Here is a 21,540-nt window from a genome sequence, read left to right on the forward strand (position 1 = left end):
ACAAAATTAAGCTAATTAATTGAATGGAATACTTATATACGCTCAAATTCCAAAACGAAATTAGTGAGAATCGCAATTTTTAAAAATTTCTAATTTCAAATTTGATATTTCATTTTCGTAAATTCGAAAAATAAATATATAATTTGAAACCAGAAACAAAAACAACAAAACAAAGGATATTTTTAAGGTTTGCAACGTCAAAATTTCAATTGAAAGGGTTCATAAAATTTTGAAAAGCTATAAAAACATCAGAAATAGATTAATTAGATATTCTTCATTGCTTCTGGTTATTTTCAGTGCAAAATAATCAGACTTTATCGTATTTCTAAATTTTCCTTATGGATGCAAAAACACTTGTAATTGAAGTACTTGAAGCTCGTTCATTATCACCATCTGATATCAATGGTTGGGCAGATCCATTAGCCGTAGTTTACCTCGGTAAAAAGAAAATCGGAAAGACCAAATTCATTCCAAGAACGTTAAACCCAGAATGGAACCAAAGATTCGAAAAAGAGGATGCAGATATATCAGATGATATCAGAATCGAAGTCTGTGACCATGATATCGTTGCTTCAGATACAATGGGTTGTGTTCAAATCCCACTTTTAACATTTTCCGATGGAAGGTGGACAAACCAATGGTACAGACTCATGGATGATAACAACCATCCAGTACATGGCTACATCCGTCTGAAAATACAATTAGTTGATAACGCGGAACTCGCGTTTCGTGAGTCCGAGCATAACAAAAAACCAGAAGAGGACGACGAAAAAAAACGCCAAGATGAAAAGAATGCCGCTCTTGAAAGAAGAAGAGCTTTAATGAAACAACATCTCGAAATGGAACAAAACCAAGCTATTCACATGGAAAATTTCAAGGCACAACAAAACGAAAACAGCAAAATGAGAAAACAAGACCCAGCAGACGTAGGACAAGTTAAACAACAACCAATTGTACCAGGAATGGTTCCTCCACCAAATCCACCACCATCACAACCAGCTAATATTTAAAAATTGTTACTTTTTATTACAAAATCATTAATATTGTTAATGTAAATCGCCATTATTAATTTTTCTTTTACTATATCAAGAGTTAGCTTATATTCTATGCTATTTTCGACATAAATTATACTATTATGTAGTCATAAGACCAAAATCAAATACTCTTACAGGATATATCAAACTATTGTATTTTCAAAGTTTTTCCAAATCATTACTGAATGAATATTTGAACAAACAATAAAGTCTACATCATCAGAGTACAATTCTATCGGTCATTTCTCTATACCCCGAATTTGATAAAAATTATATTGAAAGATTTTCAAAGCATGAAGATGTGACAGCAACATTTACCAATAAACATCAAAAATATAAGCTAATTATTCTTGTTGAATAAAATAAAAATTAAAATATTTACATGATAAAATCATAAACAATAAAATAGGACATATAATCAATAATATAATCACATAGAAAGATCCTTCTCCATCTTTCGAATAATACTGAGAAAATCAATATTATTTGATGTAATTTTCTCCAATAACGAAGAATATGCAGCAAAAATCATCATATTGGTTCTCTTTGGGCAGAAATCTGTAGGCTGCTGGCATATCTTGCTAATTGATTCGTATAAAACGCTCTTCTGCGTTTCTGTTGTATTATCACCGAATTCAAGTAGTTTATCGATCAAATCAATATTACAGCTTGATTTCGGAGAAAGAATACTTCGAATACAGGTGTTGTAGATAATTCTACACAAAGTTTGCTTGGCAAATTCTGAATCATATTTGTTAGAAAGCTCGTGGTACAAAATGAACATTGTTAAATGAGAGTAAATGTTCATCTTGAGTTGTACAACGTTTTCTAAGTAAAATTCAACAGAATTACCGCATGGATGATCAAAAAGTTGTAAAAACTTATTGAAATCATCATCGTGAGTAAGATAAACGTATATTACGTTGAAAATAAAGGAACTAGGACCAAATCCAAGATCAGATTTCGGATTTTGGCTAAAATGATGGCGTAAGATTTGGGTAAAGATATAATCGAAGTTAGATTGCGATGCAACACACCATGCATTAATAATTGCATTGGTAAAGTACTTTTCCGGTATCATATAATAGTAAATTAAGAAAGTCTTATTGAAAATAACTTTTGAAAAGTATCCAGCTGCAAGATTCGTGTTTGGAGGGACTTTTCCATTTGCAAGATACGATAAGAAAAATGACTCTAAAGATGATTTGTGGGAGTTCTTGAAAACCATATCAAGCATTTCGCGTTTAACTTCTAAAATGAATTTGCGCTGATCAGTTCCGATATAAATGTAAAATCTTTTTTGATCGATATAATATTTTGCGCTTTCAGGCAAAACTTCCATGCGCTTGACATCTTCATCTACTAAGATACTGTATGTTGGAGAAAACAAGAAATATTGCTTTTGCAGCTTTTTACGAGAATCCGGTTTTAGAATTAGGAAAAATGCCTGTAGATTTGAAGGTATGGCTGTCAAACCACGCGGACTACTTATTTTCGCCATAGTTTCTGGTTTGCTGTCCTTCATTTCAACATCAAGACGAGGAACAGACAAAGATCTAAGCGAATCTCCTAAAGTCGGGGCTCTTTCATAAGCTATTTGAACTCGTGGCTGCATAGAACTACTTAGAGATGAAACCCTTGATAGTAGGGCGTCATCGGTATTCAAATTCATTTTCGAGATTGACATAACGGCGATATTTCGATTTCTTTGTCGAAAATATTGCACAATATAGATTGATCATTAAAAACAATCAAAATATTTAAATAGTATTCAAAATTTTTCAAAACATTTACGTTACATTGAAATCTTTGCCGAACTTGACTCCAAAACAGATAAAATATAATAAATAATCGTCATAAGAGCAACTTCATTTATCCATGTTCCAGAGATCCATAAAACCCTCGAAATCATGAAAATAATGAACTTTTGAACTAATCAAATTAGCATTTTTCGTTGGTGACTCTTCCTTCACATTATATACCATCCTCACATCATGATTTAACAAATTATGCTACTATGAATACTCACAGATATCATTATAGCATCGAGTGGGTATATCTTGATATGTAATGAGAATTTAATTTATAGTTGACAGCATATTATCATTACCAAAACTAATGTAACTATGAAACAAAAGATATTTTTTCCTATTACATAATCTATTACCATAGATTTCATATATTTTAGAAGTTGGCATGACAATTAAGTGAATACATCACTCTATGGTTTGATATATAGTTATGCTTATATAGTTAGCTTTGATTTTTCGTTCTATTTCATATCACTTTCTTAGAATCTTTCCATTTCTAATCCTTCGCCTTGTTTATTCATATTATCAAGCATTTCAATCAAATATATTAAATTGCTGGTACATCGCATAGATTATCCTCACATCATTGATTATATTTAAAAATCTATATATTTATTAGGGAAGTTGGATACAAAATCATTTTAAGCATGTTCAAACATCAGGACGAATCATAAGATATATTATCACTGCTAAGTGTTTGATTGTAAGAAGCCTTACTAGCATTTAACTTTATTCATACATATTGTGCATGAACATAGAATTATAATTATAAAATCAATAAGCAGAATATAAGTTTAAAGGAATTTAAAAAAAAAAAAAAAAAAAAAAAAAAAAAAGGTAGTGGGGCTTCCAGGCACTTCGTGCCTTCTAGCCCTGAAGATGTTTAGTATAAATGAAGTCTTAGAGGACAAACATGACTATGAGTTTTGATATGACAAGATAGAATATGAGAGAGGTCCTATAAACCGGAGAAAGTGTTATATAAACATCTGTCATATTACTCAGAATATTATACAGAATTCAATAAAAATATATTTTAGGTGAAGAGGTGAGATTTCACCTGTTTTTTCACCTCTTTTCTCACCTCTTGAATTTTCATGAATTTCATCGTAAAGACTTTGTCAAGATTTCATCGTAAAGACTTTGTCAAGATTTCATCGTAAAGACTTTGTCAAAACTTCATCGTAAAGACTTTGTCAAAACTTCATCGTAAAGACTTTGTCAAAACTTCATCGTAAAGACTTTGTCAAGATTTCTTCGTAAAGACTTTGTCAAGATTTCTTCGTAAAGACTTTGTCAAAACTTCATCGTAATGAGCGTAAATCAGACAAAAATATATTTTAGGGTAGAAGGGTATATCTACCCCGTTTTCTACCCTCTTTTCTACCCCATATGTACTTACTGAAAAAGTATGTGTTCCATCTGTCATTTTACTCAGAATTTTACACCAAAAATAATGTTTAGGTGAAGAGGTGAGATTTCACCTGTTTTTCACCTAATTTTTCACCTCGTGAATTTTCATGAATTTTACACCAAAATAATGTTTAGGTGAAGAGGTGAGATTTCACCTGTTTTTTCACCTCTTTTCTCACCTCTTGAATTTTCATGAAATTTACACCAAAAATAATGTTTAGGTGAAGAGGTGAGATTTCACCTGTTTTTTCACCTAATTTTTCACCCTCTTGAATTTTCATGAAATTTACACCAAAAATATACTACTAGGGTCATTTACGAAGAAATCTCAACAAAGTCTTTACGATGAAATCTTGACAAAGTCTTTACGAAGAAATCTCAACAAAGTCTTTACGAAGAAATCTCAACAAAACATAGACAAGAAAGTTCATGAGAAATTAGATGAAGAAGTCTTAACAAAGTCTTTACGAAGAAATTCATGAAAATTCAAGAGGTGAGAAATGAGGTGAAAAAAGAGGTGAAATCTCACCTCTTCACCTAAAATATATTTTTGGGTCATTTACGAAGAAATCTCAACAAAGTCTTTACGAAGAAGTCTTGACAAAACATTTATGAAGAAATCTCAACAAAGTCTTTACGAAGAAGTCACAATAAACATCTGTCAAAAACCGCTTTTTAACTTCACTTAAAATGCCACGTAAGCTACGTAAGAATATACGTAAGAGGAAGAGAGCATTGAAACATCCAATAGTAAAACTGACACCACAACAACAGTTGCAACAACAAATTATGAATGACCCCACTATGTTGCAACAAATGTCAAGCAATCCTATGCTTTTAAACCGAGTTGTTGGTGCACAGAGTGGAGGTTTAAGAGCGGCACTTTTAGCGAAAATGGCAGGCTATGGTGGAGCTGCAGACGGAACAGCCTATAACCCTCAAAGTCAAATGAATTTGAGTTCACTCAAAAATCAAATAACAGATGTCAAAAAGTCAAACATAGACATACAGAAGCAAATAAGTGAAAACGAAAAGAAACTAGAATATGACAGACACACAAAGAAACTCAATGAGTTAAACGTAGAGAAAAAGAAGAAAGAAGAACAACTGAAAGAACTAAGTACAGAGGAATATGCGAAAAAGTGTCAGAAAAAGCAGCAGAAGTAGCAAAAATGGAACAAGATGTCATAAATTTGAAAAACCATACTACTCAATATAAAATACTGAAAGATGAAGAGATAAAACAAAAAGCCCTGAAGACATATATGGATAGCGATGAGTATAAAAAGGAAGTTGAAGCAAATGTAAAGGCAGAAAAACTTTTACAGTTGCAAAACCAAACCGTACAGTATGAAAACTTAGCACAAGAAAGTAAAAATAACGACGCAGCCATGCAAAAGGCAATGAAAAGCGCAAATATATAAAAGCTAACAATGACTGGTTAGATGCCCAAGCCAACGCTAAAGCAGCCCAACTTATAGGGTCAATAAGGACAAAATACAAGCGGATGAAGACAGTTCAAATGAAGCTTTAACAAATGCTGACTTTAAGAACGCCTTCGAAGCTCTTCATAGTAAGGTGAAACTAGTGAACGACTTCTCATCTGGAAAGAAACTGAAGTCTGAAGTTTCGACAAAGAGTTAAAAGAAGTAGCACAAAATATGACGAAAATAACAGATGCAGCAACGAGACAGGCAGTTCAAAGTGCCTATGACGCCGTTAGAGCAACTGTTGTGGAAAGTCAAGAAAAAGAGTTACAACAGACCAAAACAGACCTAGTAAATGCTTTCTTAAGAACGAAAAGTCAGTAGGACATTACGCTGCAGATGAACATATGTGCCAGCTGGTGGAACTTATATACCAGCTGTTGGAATTTATATACCACAAACCCTCCAAGAGAAGCACCTGCACCAGGACTACCTAAAACATTTACATCGTCACATGGACACAGACACAGGCATGCACCAAAACCAACACAACAACCAACAGTTCAAAACCCTGCACAACAACCAACAGTTCAAAACCCTGCACAACAACCAACAGTTCAAAATCCAGCACCACAACCAAAACCAGCACAACAACCACCTCCACAACCAGCACAGCAACCAACAGTTCAAAACCCTGCACAACAACAACCACAAACAGAGCAAGGACATAAAAGAAGTAGAGAACAAGGAAACCAAGAATTCTTAAAAATGCTTAAAGAAGAGTGTGGTTTCCCAGATACTGTTGACTTTAGTGACAGATATAAAGAAGCTATTGGAAAGTTCAAGGATGGAAATACTGACCCGAACCTATTTAGCTTTATGGCTCAGCACCAAAACGGATATAATCTCAAACCTGGAAAATACAAGCTCGCTAAGGGATATGATTTAATAGCATATCATCCAAATGACATGGATGAATTTACTCCGAGATATTTGATGTCAGAGCTAAATGACAATTCAACTTTCGTCATGAAACGCGTAAAAAATAGAGACGGAACGAAAGAACAAAAGCTTATGAATGCGGATGACGTAGATAGGGAAATTGTTGAAAACGGTCTCGGAATATATGAAATGCCAGCAGATGAGGTACAAGGAAACTCCACAGGAAGAAGTTCAGATACAACCAGACATGGAAGAAATAGTTCAGCAACAACAGCTAGAAGAGCCTGAAGGAAACGAACAAGTCACTCCTTTGGAAACTAACTTCACAGAACTAGATGAAGATTTGGAACAGCCGAAAAATCTTGACCCTCAACAAGAGCATGAGGTGAATATGGAATCTTTCCAAGAGTCTAAGAAAGATTCGGCTGACATAGTAGAAGAATATCGAAAAATGTTTGCCGACATACAAAAGACTCCAACACCAGATGAAAATATTCAGCATAGAATGGAAGAACTGAAAAAAAATGTACACAAATACAACAACCCTTTTTACTTACGAGCATTTAACGTTCAATCTTCGGATGAACTCGGTGAAAATAAAAGGTTAAATTTCAAGAAAACATATAGAAATGAAACATTGTTTAAAGTTCATTCAGAACCTAACCAAGATGGAAACAAACCTACTTTTGTTTCTGCAGACGATGGAACTACAATGAGATGGGGTCATAAAGCTAACCCGGATAGGTGGTTCATAAACTTACAACCACAATTCCAAGAAGTTGTAGACGCAATGGAAGTGAATGGTGAACCAGATATAGCTGGTATTTTAAGCGCGGCTTTAATGCCATTGAAAGATATGAAAGATGCAGATATTTTGAACCAGTATGAAATGAACATGGCTGATGGAAATATAACACCTGACGTTCTAGAACATTTATCTCAAAGAACTACACAGAACCATAAAGATGGTATATTTGGTGAAGAGTTTAGAAAGAAAGTTAGGGAGATAGAAGGAAGAGAACCTATTGTACATGACCTTGCAAACGAAAGTTTGCAAAATGTCATAAAAACTTACTTTGCAGACAATGAACCGAGAAGGGATGAATATTTAAGAAAACTCAAATGGACAGTACCAAATGAAATGTTAGTATTGAAAAACATGTTCCTTGACAAAATAAAACCAACTACAGAAATAAACGACGCAAGACTGAAAGATTGGGTAGAAGCTTTCCCATTCACAAAAGATATAGTTGGTAACATGGAAAGAAAACCAGAATGGCTACAAAAACATATATTTGGAAACGAGCTTATTCCATATGGACAGGCACTGTTTGAAGAGCTTGAACCGGAAACTCAGGACAGAGTCATGCAAACAATAAGCGACGACTCAAATACAGACTATGACAAACTCTTTCTAGGATATAGGTTACCTGAGATGGGCGACCAGAGCCAAAAGGCAAAAAGGACATGGAAAATTTGCAACATACTAGATGAACATAATGCAAAGATGCAACAACTTCAAGCAGAGGGCAATGAAGGAAAAAGAAGAGTTAAAAACTCAGTCAGGAAGAAAGTAAAGCTTGGTCGGAGTGGGTTCTATTATGACATATAAATCCAACTATTCTATATTTTTACTCATATGAAATGTACGCCGCTCAGAATATAACGCCAACAGTTTTGGATGCTATGAATGGAAATGTTTCCGAATGGTATAACGAATGCGACAATGCCATTAGAAGGTCAGAAATAGTTCCTGGAACTTACGAATATACAACTGCTGTTTCTTATGGAAACGTAGGTGAGTTTGGAGAAGGTTCTTCAACAACAGTAGATATTGCTTGCGACAGGTTTCATATAATTTCTATTGACAACTCTTTCTTATACGTGGAACAAGACATTGAAATAAAACCTTCTGCCAAGTTGTCTGACAAGAAAGGTTGCAATGGAATTTTCTATGTCGGATACCAATATGCTCCAGAAGTTTTCATGGATATAAGATATATTCTAACTCTGACTTAGTTCAAACAGTAACATGGCAAACTATGAATGGTTCGCTTTGAGAAACTCAGTACAACCACAAGCTAGAGAACAAACAGACCAGTATGCAACTATTGAGAAAATAAGAAGACTTGACCCTAACGTTCCAGGAGTTTATGTTAACCTTTCTGGACAAACTGCAGCAGCAGTAACCAAAGTAAAACTGAAACTTAGAGTTCCTTTGTCATCTTTCCTCATCTTCAGGTTTTTAAGATACTTGCCAAACTGGGCAGGAAAAATTTCTATCGAACTTACTCCAAGCAAAATAACTTAGTCATTGCACCAACACAAGACCCATTCACTCTTACAGAAGTAGTGGGAACAATAAAATGTCATTCGCGCGACTTTTGCAAAAAAAGTTGACTTAGACTTTGGTTTCTCAAACCTCAACACTGAAGTAAACTATTATTTCAATGCTGCTGGAGATGCTTGGGACCCAGTTAAGTTCACATGCGAAAAATTTGAATGCAAGAGAATAGAAAGCAGACTTGCAGTCTATATGTTGACCCAGATATTTTCAAATGCTTTAGCTGCCAAATATATTGCAGTTCCACTTATGTTCCTATACACCAAATATCTGTCAAAGACTTTGCAGGTGAAGTTGGAAACCAAAGTGCTGACCCAGGTGCAAGAACAGATATTGCCTTAACAACTGCAATGAAACATGCAGATACTATGTTTGTACTGTTCAGACGAACTATAAATGACTATTTCTTGCTTCTACAACCTGGTATTAAATACCATATAAACATAGATGGCAAATATTATCCAGAGAAGAATATTCTACAGTTGAGGATATGAGGTCATACAACTTGACATTAGATGCTATGAACTTTAACAACAACTTCACAACAACCATTAACCCTGAAATGCAAAGTTCTATTATGCCATATGTGAAAGTATGGACTCATACAGGAGCTCAAAAAACTCAATATACAAATGGAGACCGTTCAAACTTTTGCTTGGCATTCCATTTGCTGACTCAGAAGACTTTATGGGTGGTATTTCAACTGTTGGTACAGTTCAAATACAATATACTGGTGACAGAGACGGTCCAGATGAATTGAAAGCAAAGAAGTTTACAAAACCAATAGCACTTTTCACAGAAGATGCTCTTTTGAAAATTCGTTCGATGAAACCTGCTGGGGCTCCTCAGATTGGTATAACGACAGCTTCCATCGAGCAGATTTTGGCAGCAGGTCAGTAAGTTGTTCTTGAACTGACTTCTCTCCGTCAAATATTGACAGTACGCAGTTTTGATATAATATTGTATTATAAACTTACCTTTAGAAATATCGGTCAGTTTTTGTTATATTTTTGTCAACGTCAAGAACTTTCACCATTTCGGTTATACCAACTTTCTTTGCTTTATGAAAATATTTTGGTTCAGCAAAGACTGCTATTCTATAACATTTTCCATTGTTTGTGTAAAAGACTATTCTGTCAATGTATTTGTATTGTTTGTGTGTGTAAACCTTGTTTTGCTTCAATTCGAAAGATACTCGAATACGTCCATCTTTTTATTCTAAGTAAAATGTCATTTCCGAAAATAGAAGCGTAAGTGTTTCAAAAGGTTTAATGGCGGTGGCAGATGTGAAGTTAAATTCACCAACTCAAACAAACAGTCAAAGTGTTGTTGTCAATGTCAAAGACAGAGATGTTTGAAGTGGGGAAACCATACGAAGACGAAGATGGTATAGCAATGTTCCTGTAAAAGAACAACCAACATATCCTGAAGTTAGCAGAGACTTAAGTTCTGTTGCAGATATTCGAAACGACTACCAACAACTTAAAGACAACTTAAAACTCAGGAGAAGATTTGTCAAGCTTTGGGTATAATGTTAAACTTGGTCGAACACAACCCTGTAAAAGTGAACTCATATGTCATCGCACCTCATGAAGTTTTGAAAGAACTATGAAACTTTTGACAGAGGCAGACGATATAAACATCAAAGAAATAGAACCCGACATTGCTTGCTGTGGTGTTTTCATAATGTCATTGACAAGATATACGTTATGAAAGGAGGTGAAACGTTGAACTTAAAATATAGTTTCCCAGACGTCATAAAAATATTGACGACCACAACATTTCATTAAATTTAGTTGCTAAGTAAATGGCAGAAGACACAATGGTTTATACTATTACGACTAAAACCTGAGTCATATAATTCTATAACAACAAACTTACAAAGTCTCAGGACGATATTGTAAACTAACTTTAAACACAATGACGACTAAAGCCTGTTTGCTCTTTTGACACCAGAAGACTTTATTGTTGTGAATGGTAAAAAATACTCCTTTGAAGAATACTTACTCAGATATACCACCAACAGTTTGTTGACTTATTTAATACTTTAAGGACGGATGTAACATGTGCTGCACTAGAGCAGGTTTCATTATGTTTGGATGTCGACTGAGTTTAGTATAAACGATATGAGCTATAATACAAAACTTATATCTGGTTTTTTACTACCAACAGTTTCCTATAACAGGAAAAGGTGTCATACAAGGAATGTCTGTTCCATTGACTTTAAGTACACCTATTTTATATATGTTTCAAACTTAGGTTCAAAGTGCTATTCGAATGTCGACAGAAACTACTATGACCAAAAGATACTCATGCGTATAAACAACACTTTCTCTGCTGGTTTGCCTATTGTTCATTCGAATGCAGAGTTTTCAGCTTTAGTGAACTCAAACACTTTAGCAAACATAAACTTAACCTAGTTGACGCAAACTTTGTTCCTGTAAAACTTTTATGTCCTATGTATTTGTCAATGACGGCAGAAAGTTTCGAATTGGAAGATGCAACTGGTGAAAGTATTGTACTACAAGAACAACTTCAACAACAAATAGCTCAAGAACAACAAATGGAACAAATGCAACAACAAAGTCAAGAATAAAAAAAATATTTTTTTTTTTTATAAAATGTACAGAATAGATGTTTCAGATTTTTTATGACTTCCAAGCATTCAGAAATATGTGTCCATTTCGAGACTATAACAAAGCAGTCGAGAATTTGAAACGTTTAGTCATTTATGTTGACTCTGCCCAGAATGTTATGTCATGAAAGAATGGGATGTTGTCTTTAACAAACCAAGAGCAACCATAGTTTCAGAACAAGAATGTAGACAGAAACTTAAGAAAATAAAAGTCGTACAAGTTGGTATGAAGATGTTAGATGCTTGGGATATCTTATTGTCAAAACTTGAAGATTTTTCAGTTCGTGGTATAAAGTTCTATACACCATCTCCAAACTTCTATTCTATCTTCACTGGATATAAATACGAACAAGTAGAATGGAAAGAAAATGTTATAGAAGCTTGGTTAGACCATGTCAAAGAAATTATATGCAATGGAAACGAAAGAGTCTATGAGTATATCTTATGTTGGTTTGCAAACATCTTACAACATCCAAGTGCTAAAAATGAAACTGCTCTCATTGTAATTGGAAAACAAGGAACAGGTAAGAACACTTTCTTTACAGATATTTTGTGCAAACTGTTAGAGGGCTATTCGAACCCGAATATGACAAACTTAGAAAACATCTGCGGTAAATTTAACTCTTCAATAGAGAATATGAAACTTATAGTATGTAACGAACTTCAAAGTATAGATACAACAAAGGTTTTAAACTCAGATGCTTTGAAGAGTCTTATAACAGACAAAGTTGGAGTTGTTGAAAGAAAATATAAAGACCAAAGAGTTTGTGAAAATGTTGCAAACTTCGTCATGGTTTCAAACAACGCCGTTCCGATGAAGTTAGAAAGTTCTGACAGAAGATATGTAGTTGTCAGAACGTCAGAAGCTCATATGCAAGATACAGAATATTTTGACGACTTAGCAGAAACTTTGACATCTGACTTTTACAACCACTTGTTCTCATATTTCATGACATTAGATATTTCTAAGTTCAATCCAAGACAAATTCCACATACCGAAGAAAGACAAACATTGTTAGAAGCAAACAAGAGTGTATATGAACTGTTTATAGATGAGACTAACTTTGAGTGTTTAGATGAAAGGTCATTATATGATGAATATAAACAGTATTGTCAAGAGTATGGTTATATGACAGCTTCTAAACGAACATTCTTGGCAAATGTCAAAAGTCTTTTAGACGTTCAGAACGGCGTATATACAAAGAAAAATTTTTCTGAGTAAATTTAAAAAAAACATTTTTTTATCCGATAGAAAAGATGGCAAAATTCATCTCAGTAAACAAGTACATGACAGAAGTCAAAGAAGAACTAGACCCATTCGCTTATTTGAATGTTTACTTCTACCATTTTGAAAAGTCTTCATTCAGCAAAGTTTGGAACATCGAACCAGTTAAGTTTGCTATTGTGACTAAAAATGGTGCGAAATTTGAAGACTTAGACATAGAAGGTTTGTTAGCAGTCAAAGAAAATTTTGACAGAAGGTTCTCAAACCTTAAAGAAGGCAAAGCATACAAACTTGTTATACCTTATGAACCAAAGAAAGCAGACGACTATGAATATTATGAGTCTAAGATAGTTGAAGTTCAAGGTAAATTAGGTAAAAAGATTTTAGAGTCTAAGCCAGTGTTTGCTCCTAAAGAGGAAGAGAACATTGACATTGACCCAGAAATGTTCTAAAAATAAAATTTTATTTTTACATGTCAAATTTCTTTTTCTCTGGCTCTGGTTCAGGTTCTTTCTTCTCTTCTTCTACTTTCTTTTCTTTCTTTTCTCTCTTCTTCTTCTTCTCTGGTGGAGTTATGTCAAATTTGGCGCAACCATATTTATGTAAAAGTTCTTTGTCCTTTAATAGCTCTTCTATTCTGTTTCCTATTTCATCTTCAAGAACAGCGCATGTGTCTTCTTTGCATTCTAAGAACTTTTGTTGGACTTCATCTTTCCAATCGGCGTCATCTCTGTCAACAAGTCTGTCATTGACAAACTTAAAGACTTCTCTGCCTAATGTTTTATGGTTCTTGTCATATTCCCAGAAACAGAACTTTAGAACAAATTCACCTTTCTTGTTTACACTATGTAAGATTTTATGGTCGACAGATGTTTTGCTGTCGAAAAGCTTGTCTCGAATATAGATAGCGAAATCGCTAGACATTTTCAAAAAGATAAAATTTTAATTTTTCTAAAAATATGTTAGAAAAAAAGTTTGCTGACATTGACAAGAAATTTGAGAATGTTTTAAACAAGAACAAGAGGAAGTTAGAAAATGCTCAGATAAAACCCATACATGACAAGTTCTTATTTGCTCAGAATGGTATAACAGGTCTAATCGCACCACCTGGGTCGGGTAAGACTTTCACTTATCTTAAAATGGCTGCACAACAACAAGAACTAGATGAGAAGAACCCATTCTATGAGTTAGTTGTTATTTGTAGTACTTCTGGTCAATTTGACCAAACCGTCAATTCGTTCAAAGATATTATAAAAAAGTCTAAGTTAGTATGTATAAAAGACTCTGAGTTGTTAGATTGGATAAAGAAGTACCAAAGAAGAGTTTTGAAGTACAATGCTATAAATGAGTATATAAATTCTAAGTTTAAAGACCCAAATGAGGAAATGCAGAGAATATTAGAGAAGAAACACTTCAGAAACAAACAGAAAGAGATAGAATACATTTCGAAGAAATTGCAATCTTACGATTGGAAGACTTACCCTCATAGATGTCTTCTTATTTTAGATGACTTTGCTTCTCATCCTTTGTTAAAGAACAGAGAACAAGATATGTGTCGAATTCTTAAGAAGCTCAGACACTTTAACATCTCAGTTGTCATTTGTGTACAGACAGCAAAGAGTTTAAGTAAGGATGTTAAAAGAATACTTACTGATATCATACTTTTCCCTGGATTGTCCGAAGACGATTTCATGGAACTTATGAAAGAGTCCATGGCAGGTAAGTTTGACAGACATGAACTATGGGAGAAGTACAAAGTCATACAAGACCCTCATACTTCTTTCAGAATTCATATCTACGCAAACAAAGTTCAAATTGTAAAAAGTCAAGCTTGAAAAATGTAAGTGTTTGAGTCTTAGTCTGTTGTGGTTCTGCAGCTTTCGGTTCTTCTGGCTTTGGAAGACATTCAGGAAGAGGAACGTCAGTCATCCGTTTGTGTCCTGTCGGATGGAAGAACTTTTCCAGTTGTCGGGAAATTTTTTTCTGTCGGAAGGAAAAACTTTTTCTGTCGGAAGGAAAAATTTTTTCTGTCGTTCGACCAAAAAGTTCTCAATTTTCGAAAATTTGAATGGTTTACGGACGAACAACAGGAAATTTTTTTCCAGTTGTCGGGAAATTTTTTTCCAGTTGTCGGGAAATTTTTTTCCAGTTGTCGGGAAATTTTTTTCTTGTCGGGAAATTTTTTTCCAGTTGTCGGGAAATTTTTTTCTTGTCGGGAAATTTTTTTCTTGTCGGATGGAAGGACTCGGAATGTCGGAAGGAAGAACTTGGAATGCCAGAAGGATTTGACAAGACAATTTACCTTATAGAGCTACCTGAGCCATCTGAAGTCAAGCTTGAAAAATAAATGGTTCATTTACTCTACTTGTTTGAAGTTGTCAAAATACTCTGTTATTTTTTCCTTTAACAATGACAAATCTTCTTTGAATGTAAGTATTGTACAACCTTTAATATCATAGTGTGTTTGAGGTAACGTATCTTGAACTATCTGTTTAACATCTTCATTTGGTGTCATTGAAATCGGTAAGTTTTCGCGATAGAACCAATTTCTGTCAGATTTGTAAATCTTAGCAAGGTCGTAAAAGCTTTTGTTGTTTCTTCTGACTAAATGCAACATAACCATATCTCTGTCTTCTTCATTTTCCATCTCTTCAGTGTAAATCATATACTTATAGTTCTTTTCCTTTCCTTTTGGTACCGAACGTGGTATTCTTTTCTGTATGTTTTTGTCTTTTGCTTCAAGCTTGTTCTCTAGCTCTTCACGTTCTTGTCTATGAAGTTCATCTAACATCATGAAAATATAACAAGCGTAACGAGGTGAAGCCCACATTGCAACAGCATTTACAAGAAGTCTATGTACATACCAACCTCTCAAACCATTTGGCAAATTTTGACGATTTTCGTACGGAATCTCGACCCGCGGTTTTCTACCGGTCGCAAACATATGAGGAAATTCTTCTAAAAGTTCTTTTGTCTGTTGGTTTTCAAACCAATGACGTGCTTGCTTTGTAGAACGAAGAGCATTCAAAATACTTTGCATTTGGTACATGTCATCTTTGACCGAACGAATGAGACGGAGTTGTTTGTTAAACTGAACCCACTCATATTCTTCATTTATAGCTTCATGGACTATAACTGTTGTTGTGTTCTCTGTTGTTGACATATCTGTCTTTACATACAAAATAAAAAAATATTTTTTTAAAAATTAGCGTTATTTTTTTAAAGTTTGGTCATCCTTCACTATATGACAAATATACTATATTTTACTTAAAAATATGCAAGCGGCTCATAGCTCAGTGGTATGGGCTACCTCGCTACAGGCGTCGAAGACCTCGGTTCAAATCCCGATTCGCGCAGGTTTTTTCCTTTTATGCAGTGAAATTTCATGTACATAGGTTACTTTGGTGTTAGACCCTAGTGAAGAAAATAGAACGATATAAGTTTACATTTGTAAGGTTGGACGATAAAATTTACTGACTGACGTCGGACATTGTCTTGAAAAAGTAAAAGACTTGTCTTGAAAAGTAAAAGACTTGTCTTGAAAAAGTAAAAGACTTGTCTTGAAAAAGTAAAAGACTTGTCTTGAAAAAGTAAAAGACTTGTCTTGAAAAAGTAAAAGACTTGTCTTGAAAAAGTAAAAGACTTGTCTTGAAAAAGTAAAAGACTTGTCTTGAAAAAGTAAAAGACTTGTCTTGAAAAAGTACGGGTATCGTCTGAAATCAAGACCACTGTTCTCAAATTTGAGAACTTTACACCAAAAAATTTCTTGAAAAAGTAAAAGACTTGTCTTGAAAAAGTAAAAGACTTGTCTTGAAAAAGTAAAAGACTTGTCTTGAAAAAGTAAAAGACTTGTCTTGAAAAAGTAAAAGACTTGTCTTGAAAAAGTAAAAGACTCGTCTTGAAAAAGTAAAAGACTTGTCTTGAAACAATGACCGACATAGACCCAGCAGATGAGGCAATCTACCTTATAGAGATAAATGAGCTAGTTAGGAACTACCTGAGCCATCTGAAGTCAAGCGTAAAAATAAACGCTTTACATGTATTTTTCAGCAACTTCGTCAAATAATTTTATAGCACTATCTATCTCATCTACTTCAAACGTTTCTTTACCTTTCGTGGGAGCACCATACCTTTTCTCAAAAACTTCAAGCAGTTCTGTTTCAGCAGCTCTCATATCATTTACAAACACAACCTTAACTCTATTGACTGTACTGTCATATCTTTTAGTTATATTAAATGTTCTTCCTATCTTATATCTCTTTGTATTGAAGTCTTTCGGTTTCTGAACGATGTAAAGTAAGCCTTCACTGCAACGTTCTGAGTCGAACGAACCATATGTTATGAAATTATATCCAACAACTGGGTCAATCCATAACAAAACTAGTGGTATAAGACTTTTGTCGATGAGATATGCTGTAGTTCCATGAAATCTTACCGATATCAAAAGCTCAGGATTTCTTGTCAAAATTTTCTGAGATGAAGCATTTCTAACCCAGTCCTTTGCTCTCTTTCCAGATGGTGTTAAAATGTCTGACAAAGAATATTTTTTGTATTTCTTTGAGTATCTTACGTTTAAATCACCAATTCTAACCACTTTGGTGTCATTGTCTATCTTTTTAACTGTTTCAAACTCAGTGTTTGTCATTTCCTGTTCTTACATACAAAATAAAAAAAATATTTTAAAAAAACTAGCTTTTATTTTATTTTTTCTATCTTGTATAAAAGATATGATTTCATAGAATTTTTTTACGAAGTGTAAAAGTTCTCTTCGTCAAAAATAACAGTTATATAATGAAATTTGGTCATTTTTTCAGCAAAAATATATTTTAGGTGAAGAGGTGAGATTTCACCTGTTTTTTCACCTCTTTTTTCACCTCTTGAATTTTGTATAAAAGATATGATTTCAGGGATTTTTTTTACGAAGTGCAAAAGTTCTCTTCGTCAAAAATAACAGTTATATAATGAAATTTGGTCATTTTTTCAGCAAAAATATATTTTAGGTGAAGAGGTGAGATTTCACCTCTTTTTTCACCTCTTTTTTCACCTGTTATTTTATAAGCGTTTTACATGAATTGTATGATGTATATTTGAAATCCTAAACAATTTTGTGGCTTCTATTTCTTCTTTTAGTACATCGAATGTTTTAACAATGCCGAATGTTTCTTTATATTTCTTCTTGACATCTGAAAGAAGGAAATCGTCAGCTGTTGGATAGTTTTTGTTCAGAAATGCTAACATGTCCATTTTATTTTCTACCGGCTTCTCTGCTTCTTTCTTTAAGTCTGCATAGTCGTTTCTCATACGTTCTATCTCTTTGACAGAATAGTTATATTTCCTCATTGCTGCTTTACATTTAGAACATTGTGGGTTCATTTTTGCATTGTACATTGAAACCTTACCTGCTAGTATGACTATAGCGTCAATGGTTTTCTTAAATTCAAAAGTTGCTGGTTTTATCTGTTCGTTCCATACTTTACCTCTTTTATCTTTATCTCTTATCTGCCATACACATTTTGCAACTAACGAAACAAAGTTGTCGTAGGTCTTAAATTCTTCAGATTTATATATGTCAGAGATGTTCTTATATACCATGTCGCAATCTTTGTCCATGACTTTGTGGTTGCAATGAAATCCAAGAAACTCATAGTTAGCCTTACGTATGAACTTCTTTATTTCAACTGAGTCGGTTGGTCTGACTTCAATTTCATCGAATTCTGGAATAGTAAGCTTTTGTTGTTGTATTTCAGGAAGTTTAGGTAAATGGTCAATAATGTCCTGCATTTCATAAAGATACTGTTCATTTGTTTCATCTTTCGCAGTGCAATCTAAATTACTTGTTAAAAGTTCTTGCTTTATCTTCTGGATTTCTGTTTCGAAAGTATATGAAGAAGGAATGAAGCTTTTCATCTCTACTAACATTGAAGTTGGGTTCATGACTAACGAGTTTGGTGCTGTTGTTGCTAACATGTTCTTACAATAAAAATAAAAAATATTTTTTTAAAAAAACTAACTTTATTTTTTATTTCGGGAAAATTCATGAGTTTTGGTTGAAAAATACGGTGGAGCCAAAAGTGGCTCGACCTCAAAACAAGCATTTTGTGAAGAATATACCAACCGCCGGAATGTCGACGGTTGCTTTTTATACAAAATTCAACGGGTGAGAAAAGAGGTGAGAAAAGAGGTGAGATTTCACCTCTTCACCTAAAATATATTTTTGCTGAATTCAATAAAAATAAATGGTTCATTTACTCACAATATTTTTTTACAAAACGACCCCAAACTTTTAACTTCTTTTCTGCAGCTTCAAATGCTATCTTAGCGAGTTCATATTCTCTAAATTCTCTCTTTAAATCTTCTTGTTCCCATTGGTCTAGTTCGTATGGAGTCTCTATAACCAGAACATATCTCACGTTCATGTTCTATTTGTTTTTCATGCATTTTTCTAACTTCTTCTTCGAACAAAGGTTTAGCATTCTCTACTGTATCTTCAAGTTCTTCTTCATCTAATTTCTCATGAACTTTCTTGTCTATGGAGTCCAAAATTTTTCCAACTGCTATGCAATATTTTGGAGAAGCCCACATTGCTATATAGTTTACGAGTCTTGGGTCTACATACATTCCTCTAACCTGTTTGATTTCATCGGAATTCCTGCATGAACATTGTATAAAAAGCAACCCGCGGAATTCCGCGGGTTGGTATATTCTTCACAAAATGCCTTAAATACTCTTCCCAGGACTTATTTCCAACAACCTTCTAAAGTCTTTCCCAAACTGCTGACATATTTGTTGCATTTATATAACCATCCTTGTCTCTACGTAAGACTTCAATACCGTTGTAAGTGCCTTTTGTGAATGTTTCGCCATTAGATTTGTTCGTGAACGTTTTTGCTTCGACTGTCATACTGTTCTTACAATAAAAATAAAAAATATTTTTTGGTGGGACGTCGGACATCGTTTGTGGCTTAACCGTCGGACATTGTCTTGAAACAGTACAAATATTGTCTTGAAACAGTACAAATATTGTTCTGAAGCAGTGCAAATATTGTCTTGAAACAGTGCAAATATTGTTCTGAACAGTGCAAATATTGTTCTGAAACAGTACAAATATTTGTTCTGAAAAAGTACAAGTCTTGTTCTGAAAAAGTACAAGTCTTGTTCTGAAACAGAAAATTTTTCTCACAAATTGAGAGCTTTTACGGGAAAATTTGTTCTGAAAAAGTACAAGTATTGTTCTGAAAAAGTACAAGTATTGTTCTGAAACAGTACAAGTATTGGCTCTGAAACAGTACAAGTATTGTTCTGAAAAGTACAAATATTGTTCTGAAGCAGTGCAAATATTGTTCTGAAGCAGTGCAAATATTGTTCTATGAAGCAGTGCAAATATTTTCTGAAGCAGTGCAATGGACAACATCGAGCCACATTCAATACTTTTTCAGCACTTCTCCGTATTGTATATGAAAGACAATTCGAGATAAAAGTCATAGTACAATGGTATAATATGCTGCACACCGTTTGTTGTGAACCAAACTTGAAAGTCAGAGAAACTGTTACTAGGTGGTTCGTAGAATTTAGAAGCAAAGTCATAAAAGTCCTTACCAATACAAAGAAAACTGTTGTTGCTTGAACTGAAACTTGCATGACACATGACATTTTGAGGGTCAAACACGTTTCTATAAACTGTCAAATCTGCTGGTGGAAGTATAAATTTAAACGGACCGTCAGGTGGCAATGGTTCGTTCTGGTTTAGTAACCGAAGAAATTGTGCCCAAGAACGTTTGTCTACTTCCCAAAATAAAAACTCTGTACTTCTTGGAGGGTTAATTTCAATCTTTTGAAATGAAACGGTGGAGTTCATCTTGTCATATTCTAGTTTCAGATAGTATGTTCCATTTAGTAAAGAGTCGTATTTTTCTTGAAATTCCCAGTAGTATTTGTTTATTTGAGTTTGAAAGTCATTTAGAGTTTTCTCAAGACTTTCGTCTGAACGGTTTTGTATCTGCTACTTTTGTTCTTTGTTTTTCAACCTGAAGCATTTTATATATGTAAAAATATACTGTTTTAAAAATGTTTTAAAATGGTATGCCATATAGCTTCTTGAATTTGTTAAGAAATATTTTAACGTTTTTTCCATCTGTATCTCTAGTGTTTACATAAGCACAGCCTTCCTTAGTAAAACATACTTGTAATTTCCTATAGTTTACGCCGGTATAAAAGTAGAAAGAGTCCTGTTCTTCGCTATAGTAGTAAAACTCAAACGTATGCTTACCATAGTCTGTAATTTCAATTGTTTCATCTTCTAGTTCGTCGACAAATTCGAATACAATATCTCCAAATTTGCCTTTGTTCTTATTGTTTTCAGAACGAGTAACCCAACGTAAATTTTCAAGTCTATTGTCATTTCTTATATGGTTTATATGGTCTACAAAAGGTAGATTGTTAGAGTTCGGTATAAAATGAGTTGCAATGACAACATGTTTAAAATAGTTTTTTCCACTCATCTTCATATTAGCATATCCGTCATTTCGCTCCCATCCGCTTAAAACTCTTTTTGTCTTTTTGTTTCTGACTTCAAATGACTCACAACAGTGAATTTCATATTTCTCATCTAACAAACAAGTTTCCCAACGGTCTGTTCCAACAAACTCAGCGTACATTTCAAATAAAATAAAAAAATGTTTTTTTAAAAATATTTTGTTTTAAATGGTATGC

At 33.8% G+C, this 21,540-nt stretch overlaps 8 protein-coding genes and 3 pseudogenes across 11 annotated transcripts, besides 1 other annotated feature; 6 read left to right on the top strand and 5 right to left on the bottom strand.

Moving 5' to 3' along the window:
- Window positions 1–337: 337 nt before the first annotated feature.
- TVAGG3_0813690 (C2 domain-containing protein) lies at window positions 338–1,060 on the top strand (the record flags this gene model as incomplete). Its single annotated transcript, XM_001315068.2, has 1 exon — window positions 339–1,010. The coding sequence occupies one exon, from the start codon at window positions 339–341 to the stop codon at window positions 1,008–1,010; it is 672 nt and encodes a 223-aa protein (XP_001315103.1).
- A 404-nt stretch (window positions 1,061–1,464) lies between these two features.
- Window positions 1,465–2,706, bottom strand: TVAGG3_0813700 (uncharacterized protein; the record flags this gene model as incomplete). Its single annotated transcript, XM_001315069.1, has 1 exon — window positions 1,465–2,706. The coding sequence occupies one exon, from the start codon at window positions 2,704–2,706 to the stop codon at window positions 1,465–1,467; it is 1,242 nt and encodes a 413-aa protein (XP_001315104.1).
- A 945-nt stretch (window positions 2,707–3,651) lies between these two features.
- Window positions 3,652–21,540: part of a mobile genetic element that runs on past the window's edge.
- TVAGG3_0813720 lies at window positions 5,431–7,260 on the top strand (annotated as a pseudogene). Its single transcript has one exon. A coding segment is annotated over exon 1 (1,830 nt).
- Window positions 7,769–8,239, top strand: TVAGG3_0813730 (protein of unknown function, DUF4106 family; the record flags this gene model as incomplete). The annotated part of the gene is made up of 1 exon (XM_051247751.1): window positions 7,769–8,239. One exon carries the CDS (start codon window positions 7,769–7,771, stop codon window positions 8,237–8,239), a length of 471 nt encoding a protein of 156 aa, XP_051083226.1.
- TVAGG3_0813740 lies at window positions 11,593–12,828 on the top strand (annotated as a pseudogene). The gene has a single exon. A coding segment is annotated over exon 1 (1,236 nt).
- On the top strand, window positions 12,864–13,283 carry TVAGG3_0813750 (protein of unknown function, DUF4108 family; the record flags this gene model as incomplete). The annotated part of the gene is made up of 1 exon (XM_051247752.1): window positions 12,864–13,283. The coding sequence occupies one exon, from the start codon at window positions 12,864–12,866 to the stop codon at window positions 13,281–13,283; it is 420 nt and encodes a 139-aa protein (XP_051083227.1).
- TVAGG3_0813760 (protein of unknown function, DUF4106 family) lies at window positions 14,217–14,666 on the top strand (the record flags this gene model as incomplete). The annotated part of the gene is made up of 1 exon (XM_001296724.2): window positions 14,217–14,666. The coding sequence occupies one exon, from the start codon at window positions 14,217–14,219 to the stop codon at window positions 14,664–14,666; it is 450 nt and encodes a 149-aa protein (XP_001296725.2).
- Window positions 15,188–15,775, bottom strand: TVAGG3_0813770 (KilA, N-terminal/APSES-type HTH, DNA-binding family; the record flags this gene model as incomplete). Its single annotated transcript, XM_051247753.1, has 1 exon — window positions 15,188–15,775. One exon carries the CDS (start codon window positions 15,773–15,775, stop codon window positions 15,188–15,190), a length of 588 nt encoding a protein of 195 aa, XP_051083228.1.
- Window positions 18,226–18,798, bottom strand: TVAGG3_0813780 (organellar and viral DNA polymerase type B; the record flags this gene model as incomplete). The annotated part of the gene is made up of 1 exon (XM_051247754.1): window positions 18,226–18,798. A coding segment is annotated over one exon (573 nt), but the record flags the coding sequence as incomplete, so codon positions are not given.
- Window positions 19,077–19,478, bottom strand: TVAGG3_0813790 (annotated as a pseudogene). The gene has a single exon. A coding segment is annotated over exon 1 (402 nt).
- TVAGG3_0813800 (His-Me finger endonucleases family) lies at window positions 20,901–21,485 on the bottom strand (the record flags this gene model as incomplete). The annotated part of the gene is made up of 1 exon (XM_051247755.1): window positions 20,901–21,485. One exon carries the CDS (start codon window positions 21,483–21,485, stop codon window positions 20,901–20,903), a length of 585 nt encoding a protein of 194 aa, XP_051083230.1.

This window comes from Trichomonas vaginalis, chromosome VI (genome assembly GCF_026262505.1).
Source record: "Trichomonas vaginalis G3 chromosome VI, whole genome shotgun sequence".
NCBI lineage: Eukaryota > Parabasalia > Trichomonadida > Trichomonadidae > Trichomonas > Trichomonas vaginalis.